At 47.0% G+C, this 12,304-nt stretch overlaps 1 protein-coding gene across 3 annotated transcripts in view; it reads right to left on the bottom strand.

The window, feature by feature from the left end:
• LOC137842224 (sphingosine-1-phosphate transporter SPNS2-like) overlaps positions 1 to 11,446 on the bottom strand; it is a 134,730-nt gene extending 123,284 nt beyond the window's left edge. Inside the window, exon 1 of one of the 3 annotated variants that reach the window (XR_011088968.1) lies at positions 10,997 to 11,446. Coding sequence is in view for 1 of the 3 variants with exons in the window: in XM_068655987.1 (XP_068512088.1) it covers positions 10,997 to 11,312 (316 nt within the window). In the remaining 2 variants the exon portion in view is untranslated. The remainder of the gene's footprint in view (positions 1 to 10,996) is intronic. The other 2 variants (XR_011088967.1, XM_068655987.1) reach the window with 2 other exon arrangements.
• Between the last annotated feature and the right edge of the window lie 858 nt (positions 11,447 to 12,304).

Raw genomic sequence — 12,304 nt, 5'->3', positions numbered from 1 at the left:
AACTGCACCATAAATAGCTGCCAAAAAAGGCCTTAATTTCACATGCATCTTAGCACACCTTTAAAAAAAAAAACAAAAAAAAAAAACATTTTACTTAAGCATGGCATGAGAGACTCAGACCCTGTGGAAGGGCCACATGCAATGACTCGACAAATGTGTTTGGGCTAGAAGTGAGCTCCAAGAAGCGCAGCTGTTCCCCTTGCACAGCACCTCTAACTGCTGGGACTTACAGGTTTATTTCTTTGAGAAAGATGCCTCCAACCCCAGCAACTTGGAGACAAAATTTATTTCAGTAAGTAGCGAAAGGTCCACCCAGCTTCATGGGTGTTGGTGCAAGTCTCAAACAGTGCACTAGCTTACAAAACCAGGCACTTACCTAACTCAGAAAATAGCTGCACATGACGTCCTTTATGCCAAGCTGGAATTTGCCCACATGCAAGAGGTGCAATTTATGCCTAAATCCAAATACAGGTTTTCTGAAGGAAATGATGAGCAACTAAGTTTTAGCTGTGTTACCAAGCCACTGTTGTAATGAAATAGGGAAGAGCAGTAAACTCATTATTTGATATATTATATCTTACATCTATCAAATGCATTTCAGTGCTTTTCAGTGCTTCTGAACAGTTCAAAGTGCACCACAGAGCTGGCAAGCGCACCACAGCACATGAGGGATAATGCTGCACAGTGCTTGTGAGCATCCAGCATCTGCAAGCATATAAAAATGCAAATTAAATGAACACATTGGTAAATGAAATGAAGTTTGTTATTATTCCCTCAACAGCTAAGGAACGCTGTTGGGGAAAAATGCCCGATGAAAGGGCAGAGAGGGCTAGTGGGCAAGTGCCCAACCTTTGCCCAGAGCTATCACCCAACATCACGCTGTGACCCATGACTCCAGGTTTTTTATTAGGGATTGTGAGATTGTTTATGCAGATTGCATGCAAGCACAAGTGAATACAAGAGCGGGATTCCTGTCATTTAGGGGGAAAATCATTTTCTCCTTTGTATTAATACTGTTTGGAAGAAAACAAACAAAAAAAACCCACGCTGTTCAGTGGCCATTGCTTAATTGCCCATCATCAGAAGCTCAGGAATCGCAGCACATTGTTGTTACAGCTAAAATCAACAACTGGAAATTGGCACCTTAGTATTTTCCATACCCCATTATGGGAAAGCCATCACGGAGAGATCAGTGGTTGCTCTTCCAAGCACTATTACCTGGGTACTATGTTTGGTAGTTCTGAGTCACAAATTCCTTTAAAATTGCAAAGGGAAAAAACAAAAACAACAAAAAAGTCTTATCTCCTGATTCTATCACAATGCATTGCTTTTGTCCTTCCCTTCCCCATCAGAAAAGAGACTAACACGTCCAAGACAGAGCTGATCAGGAACTGTCAGCTCTAATCAGAGCACTGTAGCTGTCAGTCACCAGTGGCCCGTGGGTATTTTGTTTCCTGAATATATAAAAGATTGTTATCCTGAAAGTTAGTCAGCATTTCTGGCTGCTGGATGGAATAACAAGACCATTATAGGTGTTTTGACAGTCATATAGCTGCAGCAGTATTTGAGCTCTAATAGCTTAACACACAAACACACGCAATGACAGCTCTTTAGGAACCGCATTGGTGTGTCAGGAAAAAAAAAATAAATGAAGAAATCATTTTTCTTTATTGCAAAGTTTGTTTCCTAACCTACACAGGTGATATTTATTAATAGTGTTGCAATTCTATATTAATTATTATTTAGCACTGACTGTATGCTTGGAACTGCACAAAATTAGTCCCTGCCCTACACACCTCAAGCAGTCCTGAGCGAGTGTCCCAGAACCAGCACTGCCCACCCTGAGCTGCCCAATTACTTAAATTATTACTGGACGGCAGCAGAGCTTGGTCGGCTGGTGCCATGTCAGGGTATTTAGCTCCTCACGCTGCAGGGGTCCAGCTGGGATATGGGATGCAATATGAGATCTGGGTCTGTTGGAGAAGACAACCCAACACTAACGGCAATATGAAATGGAGAATCTAGTACCTTGTTGGGGAAAAAAAAAAAAAAAAAAAGAAAAAAGAAAAAAAAAAAAAAAGCACCAATATCCTGTTATAGTCACACATTTTCAAATTAAAAAAAAAAAAAGAGAGAAATTTCTCACTGAAGAGGAATACAGCAAGAGCAAACAGCTGTTCCTAAGCTTCCCAAACTGCACACCTGGTAGAAAAACTGTGCTAAAGCAACTCTATACACCAGCATAAATGCACAACATCCAAGGTCATCACTACAACACAGGCCCAGATCATGAAATAAAGAGGTGACAGACAGAAGAAAGCAAAAATTGCATGTACCAAACATGGCATGACCCCCCCCCCCTTTTTGGGATCTGCACTGCTTTGTTGGTAGTCTCTCCCAAAGGATCTCCTCTCTGGAATGAAAATATGCAGAGTGCAGATCACAGGACAGCCACAGGAATCAAAGCAAACCTGCAGGTAAGTTTAATTCAAGCCCTGCAGGCTCCACACAGCCCCAAGTCCTGTCACCTGTTAGCTCATCCACTCTTGTTGTTTTCCATGTCGCCACGAGCACAGGGCTCACATTCTACGGCAGTAACGATGTGTTTCTAATACGACTCAAGAAAATTGAAAGCTATGAAACAGAAATAATTAACTGTGTTCTGTTATTTACTTAATTATGGGCAAAAGCCTGAACAAGGAATAAAATGGATTAGAGCAGTTTTGGCTCAACGCAGCCTTAAAATAAAAATAAAGAAACACCATCACATGCCAAGGCTGAAGGGATTTTCATTCCACCATGTGCTTCTCTCATTCTGCCAGCCAAGCTCCAAGCTGCTACTGCAGCTTTTCTCTGTATAACCCCAATCTTCTCCCTGCACTGCTCTGATCAGCCACTGCAGCTGCTGGCCACAAGCAGAAGCATAGGAAAGGTATTAAAACAAACAAACAAACAAAAAAACCTGTAGGAGATGATTCTGTTCACCAGCAACATAAGCATGGCATATTCACACTGCTGCATTTAGGTATGGCGAGGCATAAAGCTGAGTTTTTCTTCTGTCTGTTTTCTTTCTGTCCCTTCCCTTCAGGGAAAGTTGTTCTGTGACTTTCAGTTGTGACAGAAAATCTGCAGTTCTGCAGAGGGGTGACTGACACGTGTTCCCTCAAAACCAAAGTACAGGTGGGAGCTAAAACATCACCCTCACCACCTTGTTTGTTGTTGCAGTTCTATGTTTTGAGAGGCAACATGCTGGTTGTCTTGTGTGGAGGCTTTCATGAAACACAGCACATCATGAAGAGAGAGGAAGAAACCAGCACAGAGCCCTCCAGAAGAAACCTTCAGCCTCTCCTGACTGGGAACAGGTCCAAAGCAATGACCTGTTGCTTTGTGAAGTGAAGGATCCCACAGCCCATCCGGGATCCCTTATATTCTCACTTTCCTGATTATTTATACTGCTGTAAAACCAAAAGCAGGGAAACTCGTGTTCCCTCCCTTTCACTTCCTCTCTCTGCAACCCTACAGAAATAGCTGGGTTACACAAGACAAACACCCACAAAACAACAATGCAAGCAAACGTGTCAAAAAAAAAAGAAAATGTGTGTATGAGATGCCTACTGCACACGCCAATTCTAAGTACAGTACTCGTTCAGTCTATAAATAGCATGCCAAGCTATTTTAATAGTACCAAACTCAAAGGGAGGTTTTCTAGAAGTCATAAATCAGAACTAAGGGGCTTGGTTTTACTTCGTTGTCAAGCTTTTGCTTTTGTTTTGCCCATACCTGTCTCAGATGTGCTTCTTGACTTTCAGACCAAGAATTTCAGACCAGTTCACCAAGAACACAGTTTTCATGAGAAGCCCGTGCCACTTTCTATACCCAAACCTCTCTAGAAACCAGCAGGAGTTGTTCACATCACTGCATCTCTTTGGGCTCTGAGCCCAAGCCCATCCTGCTCAACTCCCATTAACTTCCATGGCCCCTTAGGCATTCCACAGCTTCTGTGTAGAGCTGATTTTGAACATTCATTATTTTTTTCTCTGAAACACTCAACACCCTACATCCATGGCACCGGTTTCCAGAAAACTCAACTAGAGAGAAAGATGTTATCCTCCATCTCCCATTTCCCATGGACATGTTCATGCTTTTTGCTGTGATGCTCATCATGTTTGGTAGATGTTGCCTGCAGACACCTGCTGATTGCTTCCGTTGCCTTCCCTCAAATCCCTCCCCAGTCTCTGGCTGTGCTGCCGACAGAAGGACATACCAGCTTCTCTGCTGGGGCTCCTTACACTAACCTCTCCAGTGTCTCATTTCCCTGAGGCTCTGTGGCCTACAGCCCTCTGGTATCTCTTGACTGTGGTGGCTTCACACCGACAGCTAGCTAAGCTCCACCGCTGCCCCTCCTTTACAGAACAAGGGGAGAAGCTATGATGAAAAGAAAGCTCAAAGGCTGAGATAAAGACAGGGAGATCACTCACCAATTACCATCATGGGCAGACCAGACTCAGCATAAGGGAGATTAATGTAATTTATTGCCTACAGATAACAGAGTAGAGCAGTGAGAACTAAGAGCACCTCTCCACCACCCACCCTCACCATTGCTTCCCCCCAGGCAGCGCTGGGGAATGGGGGCTGAGGTGAGTCCCTTACGCTTCGTCTCTGCCGCTCCTTCATCCTCACTCTGCCCCTGCTCCACGTGGGGTCCAGGGGCTTCCCACAGGCAGCAGCTCTTCAAAACCTGCTCCCACAGGGGTCTGAATCCATCCTTCAGGAGCAAACTGCTCCAGCACGGGTCCCCCACAGGTGGCAGCTCCCCCGAGACCCCCTGCTCCTGCGTGGGCTCCTCTCCACAGGCTGCAGCTCTGCCCCGGGGCCTGCTCCTGTGGTGGCTCTCCATGGGCCGCAGCCTCCTCCAGGCCACATCCACCTGCTCCATCAGGGGCTCCTCCATGGGCTGCAGTGTGGAGATCTGCTCCATGTGGGACCCATGGGCTGCAGGGGGACAGCCTGCTCCACCAGGGGCCTCTCCACAGGCCGCAGGGGAACTGCTGCTGCCTGCCTGGAGCACCTCCTGCCCTCACCTTGGGGGCTGCAGGGCTGGCTCTCTACGTGCTCTCACTCTCTCCCAGCTGCTGTCATGCAGCAGGTTTTTCCCTTTTTGCTCTCCCAGAGGCACAACCAGCATCTTTTACAGGCTCGGCTCTGGCCAGCCCTTTTGGATCTGGCTCTGATCTGACATGGGGCAGCTGCTGGGCTCTGCTCACAGATGCCAGCCCCGCAGCTCCCCTGCTACCAAAACCTTGCCACCTAAGCCCAAAACACTGATGCATGTGGATTATAAGTACTGTGGGTGCACTGTCTTGTTCAGCAGGAGCTGCACTACAGGGTCCTTGCCTATAATTAGTACACGTAGAGCAATGATGATGCCAACAAGCAACTCAGCAAAAGTTCTGATCTCCAAAGTTCTTAATTTCTATCTGTAAAATAAAACTGTGGTTTCCTGCTGAATCTCCTGAATAGGTGTCACAAACCCTTATTAGCAGAACCTTTATTATAAAGTACCTCAAGATCTTTACATCTTTACAAACTTTGATTCAGGCAACATTTTATCACACCATATTTCAGTCGTAAGTTCCCCTGCACCACAGGGTCACCTTCTCTAAAGATATAAAGCAAGAGCTGTGGACTTTCATGTTATGGCAAAGTCACTGTCTTTTACCAATGTCTACTGAACCTAGTAGTCTACCATGCTACCTAGTGTGCAGTTTAGCTGCTTCTGGTGTACAGTCAACGAGAAGTAATAAACACTAAATATATGATAAATAGGGACATCTGAAAACAAGGTGACTGATGGAATTTAACCATATTATAGCTTGGCATGATATTTGAAAAGTCCTGAAGGAATGATTACAGAATTCCTACCCCTTTGACCAGAGAAGCTTCTCCACACAGCTTCTAATATTGACAGTCTCAGAGATCAAGGGACTAATAAGATCATCACATTCTTAAGAATGCACTGAATATTTATGAGGACCTTAACTCCATGTAATAAAGCCCATATTCACTGACTGTGAATGCTTGTATGCTTTAGGGATAAAATAAATCAACAGGCATAAAAGAGGATCTCAGAGGCAAACAGGAAAATCTGCACATAATAACAAAGATAGTAACTATCTGGCAAATCTACATCACAAGGAAGAAAAATACTATGATTAAACATAATAAGACTTCACTTGAAATGTAAAATACTCAGGAACAAATCCTGCCAACTGGCATAAGAGGCAGCAAACAGGAAGTAGCTGACGATGCAGGAAAGCCCATCGCACAGGGGAAAGACAACATTAGAGAACCAGATGCTACTACACAGGCTTCGCCGCCGCGCTGCAGAGTGATTTCTATTGCTCGTTTCTGAAGTGTGTGAGTTTCAGTCCTCCCGGCTTTTGTTCACACTGCAGCACTTCTTGAATTCTGAGCCAGTAACAGGTGCCCAAGCAAAAAAAAAAATACTGTTGTTCCTTTCTAAATTCTCGTGTCTGTGAGCTACTGACACCACTGGCTCAAGCATCCTTTCTTAGTGCTTGCCAGCATTGCACTCCTACAGCTGAATCCTAGGTAATAGCAAGACTCAGATTAGCTTCACTAGATGAAAAATGAAGAGCTTGCACTGCCACTTAATGGTTTCCTCCCTGAAACTATACGCACTGAGCATAGTCTTGTTACAGTCGGGATAAGGGGCTCCCTTTATCCCACTACCTGTATGATATTTAGATTGCATGAAGACCATTCAGTACGAAACATGAATGATATTCATGCAGTCTAAGATTTCACACATTAAGGTAATAAATTACAATTGCAAACGTGAACTCACAAATTACAGAAAGCAGTTTTGCCTCATAAACTCCTGAATGTCTTGGCATTTGGAGTTAGTTTTGAACCCTTCCTAACCCTTCAGTTATAGCTTGTACTACATAGTTTTAAACTTGACTTTCAACTTTCAGTAATCATTTGCATGTGTGTGTATCTTCAAAGAATGGTATTTGCAACTATGTGTTGTAATGGGAGGCTAATTAACACAAATATGGTTATTAGCAAGTTACAGACATTTACAAGACAAAAACACCAGACCAAAGCCTATGGCTTACTGCGTCACAGGGACAGAGAATCTCAAGGATGGACTCGTCCCAGCCAGGACTCTGCCACTAACTACATTACCACGGGCAACTCACTGACACTCTACAACTCTTCCCCTTCTGTAGTGGGATAGTAAGACTCATTTACTTCGCTGGGGAGTTCTCCAGCTTAATTAAATCATTACCTTTAAATTAAAGGCACTACAGAAATGCCAGGAAGTAGCGTCTGAATTAGAAGGTGGAGGTGACACCCTAAATGAAGCAAGACTATTTTCATCGTCAACAGCAGGCACAGTAAAAGGTCATTCGTGGCATAATTGCAAAACCGCATTCCAAGCTTCTGAAGGTAAGATGACTTTTCCCAAAACTTCATTAAGGAAGAGGATATGTCCCAGCATCGCTAGATGGCTGAAATGCTATAGTGTCACAGGCAATCTACAAGGATTTCATAACTGCTAATCTTCTCTTTTCCTTATTTTTTGTTTTTCTAATAGCAACAAAATATCACGGCTCTTTGAAAGAACACTCTTTCCACAGGCAACTGTTTTCGGTATGATCAAAGACCTATTAAGAAAATTGCAGAGGATCATTTCCCTTCAAGTCAGTAATGTTCAGCACTGTTTTCAATCTTTTCTTTATAAGAGCCACAGTAGAGGCACTCCCACATTTTGTCTGGGAGAGCTTCTCCCAAATATCATTATATTCTAATATTCCCCATACGCAGTGGGAATTCTCAGCTCTGCACCAACATTAGGACGGTTCTGAAAGATTCAATATCACTATTCAGGCTTTTTATTTTGAAAGTATTGGAAGAAACTTATTCTTAAACCATAGGAAATAGGACGGTCCTCAGCAGAGGCCCAGTTTTACTGCGTATTCCCAAAAGAGCCTCAACTCAGTGTCAGGTGTGAAGCTGTGCATGTCCCACATCTCCAACTGCACTCCAGTTTTGTCACTGAATGTCCCAGATACCATAAGGCACATCCCGTCCCAAATGTCTTTCACCTGTAATGGGACGTCCTTGAAACCAGAACTAGGGAAACAGGTACCTACTTCTTTCTTTGCTGCACCTGAAAAAGATTACCCTGAAAAAACTCACTATACACAATCTTTATATTCAGAAGTAAGAGCATAAACACCAAGAAACACTGCATTTGCTGTCCACCTTTTAGCAATGAGCAAGAAGTGCCATGGGAGAGGGCAGCCTCCAATTTCTTTCTGTTACATAAGAGCTCCCTGCACTGACTGGATGCGTATTATCTAACTGGTGTGGGTTAGTTAGAAAATAGCAGAAGATGCTCTGAGAATTACATCTGCCACAAAGAACTCCACAGATCATCATCTTTTCTAAATATGATGACTTTGACTAAATATATACCTGCTTTAAAAACGTGCATCTGTGACCAGGAAGACCAAAACGGCTGTGAGTTAAGTTTAAAAATAAGACAGAAGGCATACTTTTAGCATCATGGCCAAACAACCAGGTTCTCTGCTCGTGTCTGTCAGTCAGCTGCCTACTGAGCACTTTGGGGCATTTCAGAAAGAAGTCCTAAAGTTTTCCTTTAAAAAAGAGAAAAAAAAATGGGCAGAGGACTCTTACAGGACACCAAGAGAAAGGTTAATGACAAAGGTCAACTCTTATTTGACCTCAGAGAACCCACAGCAGGGATCACCCTGGAGACACAAGCCCCCAGGAACCAGTTTCCATCGGTACCGCCGCCCCTGAACACTTTTTTCGGATGGAGCTGGAACCAGGAATTAACACAGTTCTCACAGCAGGTCACTGGCCTTAGGTGAGTCGTAACTTCTCATGCTACTTCCCCTGCCGTAATGTGGCTAGTGTTAAAGCACCTTATTATGTTGCTGCAACAATTCATATTTGCAACGTACTTTGAAGGTCTGAAGAGTTGTGTTCACTAATTATTACCTGTCTTGAGACATGAACTGAATATTCAAAGTGCTAGCTTGATTCATATGCAAGTGCACATCACATAAGTATGTGGTATGCACCGAGACTCAACAAATAAAAGCAAAGATTGCTTTTAAAGAAGACTTCATTATGAAGTCAGCTTTGAGCACAAAAATATATAATTTTATTACCACAGCTCTTCTATTAGACCAGATTTAAATTGCTCCTTGTTTCAGATTAGCACTTTATAAAACATCAGTTTGAAAAACAAATACCAACCAGCACAAGACAAATAGGTCGTGCAAAACTTGGTTCTGCCCCCAGCTGTCCCTAAAGGGAAAGTCTGATGTTGGAGATCTCGTAACCTTTGCTATCAAGCTGAAAGCAAGCAGATAAGTTCCACGGGGCGGTTACTGGGTACTGCCAAGCCAGAGCTTACCCTAGAAATACTGTAGTGCTGGTGATGCTACATCCCAGCAGGCAGGCATTTTTATCCTCTCTTTGGTCAGGCACTTTTCAGCCTTCCCACAAATGAAGATGCTTCTCCCCTCCCTTGCCAGAGCATCCCACATATTCTGTACTTGAAGACAAAAAAAAAAGCGATGACAGAACTGTTGCTCAAAGTAACATAACAAACAGGTGAATAAGATAATGATTTAAATACATATATACATGTATAAATAGCCTGTGTATGCGTGCTGGGGGATAGCTTCCTGAAAAGGAACCTTTCTATGCATGGAAGGAAAATGGTGCTTCGTGGTCAGTCTCCGCACTAGAGATTCCTATTTGAGGGTGAGGGAGCAAACTACAATTTCCTCGGCTAATAACAGAGCAATGTTGGATCTTCAGGCTTCCTCCTGTAACATGCTGAGGACCAAGTGACTGCTTGGTACCTCCCAAGACTGGGCCTTTGCATTTCCAGAAGGAGCAAGCCCTGTCTAAATATCATAATAAAAAGCCACAACAGCACTCAGGTAAATTTTCATTCTAACCCTTTCCACTTTGCTACCGCAAACAGAACCAAACCATCCTGGCCAACTTACGCTGACAGCAACGACTGGGTTTGTATCCCTTGCACCCTATTACTGCCCTACAAACATATTTTAATGCAGCATAAACAAATACGCTGATTTGCTTAACACCACATCGAGTCCTAGCGATTAAAGTATGTATATGCATAGAGCAAAATTCATGCATGCGCAGACGCATTTGTAAGCTCCGAAGACAGAAATTATCGGCATTGCCAAACGCAGAATATGCATTACGCTTAATTACACGAGACAGTTGAGTGCCGCCAAGCCTACTTCATTTCTAATTAGAAAAACTTCGGCGATCGTTTTCTTCCCCGCTGCTATCGCCTGACGGGAATAAACGAGGAGTCCCCTCTGGGGACTGAGCAGCGCATCCTGGCACGCGTTCGTGTCCAAACCTGGGCTGGCAGCGCCCGGCTCGAAGGCGAGAGGCGCCCCGCAAGGTGCAGCGCGATGCCCCAGCGCCCATCCCAGTGCTGGTGGCACCTGCTTGCCAGGTCCGTGGGGCAGGGACCCTCCTGGAGAAGGGTTTTTTCCTTCGGCGTGGCTCGCACCCCGTGTTCGTGGGGGCTGTTACCCCAGCGGGTGCTGCCCCCTGGCCCGGGGGTGCTGCTGGCACCCCGCAGCCCCTCCAGCATCGCTGCCGGCGCTGCCCGAAGAAGAAGCGCCGTGCCAAGCCCGGCCAAACAAAGGACTCCTCCTTTTATTTCCCATAAAATTAAGGCAAAGCAGAGAACAATACCACCAGGGGGGCTCACAATGGGCGCCGCTGCAGCCCGCCTCACCCTACCCCACCGCAGGGCGAGACGGAGCCGGGACCCCCGCAACCCCACGGCGCTCCGAGCCCCGACCCTAAAACCCCAAATGCCACCCGGGGACCCCATCCGGGAGCCCCAAAAGCCCCAAAAAAGCAGCGCTGCCCTCACCTGCCACCGTGTACCGGTCCAGGTAGTTGAGCACGTTGCCCACGCTGAGGATGCCGGCGGCGGCCACGCGTGCCCGGCCGAGGCTCGGCGCCTTGCGGCGGGCTGCGGGGCGCTCGGGCGGCGGGTTCATGCTGCCCGACAGCGTCTGCACCTCGCCCTCCGCTCCCCGGCCGCAGCAGCCGCGCTCGCCCTCCTCTTCTTCCTCCTCCTCCTCCTCCTCCTCCTCCTCCTCCTCCTCTTCCTCGTCACCGGCTCGGAGCCGCCCGCCGCAAGCCGGGCTGCTGCCGGAGGAGCCGTCGCTTTCCAGGCACATCATGGGGCTGCGGGAGGCAGCGCCGCGGAGCCTCCAGCGCGGAGCCGCTGCCGCCACCGAGCCGCCTCCTCCTCCTCCTCCGCCGCCTCAGCGCCGCATCCCGCGGCCGCCCCAGCCCCAGCCCCAGCCCCTGCCCGCGGGACCGGCGGCCGCCGCCTGACAGCCGGGGGCGGGGCCAGGCAGGCAGGGGGCGGGGTCTGGTTGTGGCTCCGCCCCCCCCCCTCAGTCCTGTCAGGGGTTGGGGTTTGGCGGGGGGGGTTCTCCTCAGGGACCCCCGGGGATGTGGGGGAACACGGGGGGCTCGCCACGGTTCAGTGTGGGTGCAAATAATGGGTGCCCCAGCAGTGTTACTAAGCTGTGGTGCTATGCAGCCGCTGAGGGAACGCTCGTTGTGTGTGGAGCCTGGGTGGCAGACGGGGCTCCAGATGATTACCAGGGCCAGTTGGTGGCTGAGGGGAAAATGCATAAGCCCCACCTCAGCCCACCTTTGGATTAGGCTTTAACCCCAAACCCACCTCCACCTCAAATTTTAACCCCACTTTCACCTCAAGTTTTAACCCTAAGCCCACCTCCGCCTCAGTTTTTTTTCCCACCTCCACCTCAGGTTTTAACCACAAGCCCACACAAAAAGCTCCTCGCGTAGTTTCAGCTCCCGGGGCCGTCTACACAAGGGAGCGCTGCCAGGGAAGGGACGACGTGAGGCGAGGTGAGGGCGAGCGGCGATGTTCTGCAGCGTGCCGCCAACCTCGCCGCTTCCTGCCTGCCCCCCCCGGGATTTTCCTACTGCACAGCAGTGACTTCGGGAACAACTCACGGCTTCAAAGGAAGTAAAATGGCTCCAAATTCCCCGTGCTGAGAGCAGTTTTGCCCCGCTCCCTACAAAGTTCCACCTCGGAGCTAAGGGCCAAGAGACATTTCATTTCAAAAGGAGAATCCTTCAAAGAGATAAAAGCGTTCATAACCTGAGTGGCTCCAGCCTGTCGTACCTGTAGTAA

The sequence above is a fragment of the Anas acuta genome, chromosome 19, assembly GCF_963932015.1.
Source record: "Anas acuta chromosome 19, bAnaAcu1.1, whole genome shotgun sequence".
Classification (NCBI taxonomy): domain Eukaryota; kingdom Metazoa; phylum Chordata; class Aves; order Anseriformes; family Anatidae; genus Anas; species Anas acuta.
This window is presented reverse-complemented; position numbering and strand designations above follow the sequence as displayed.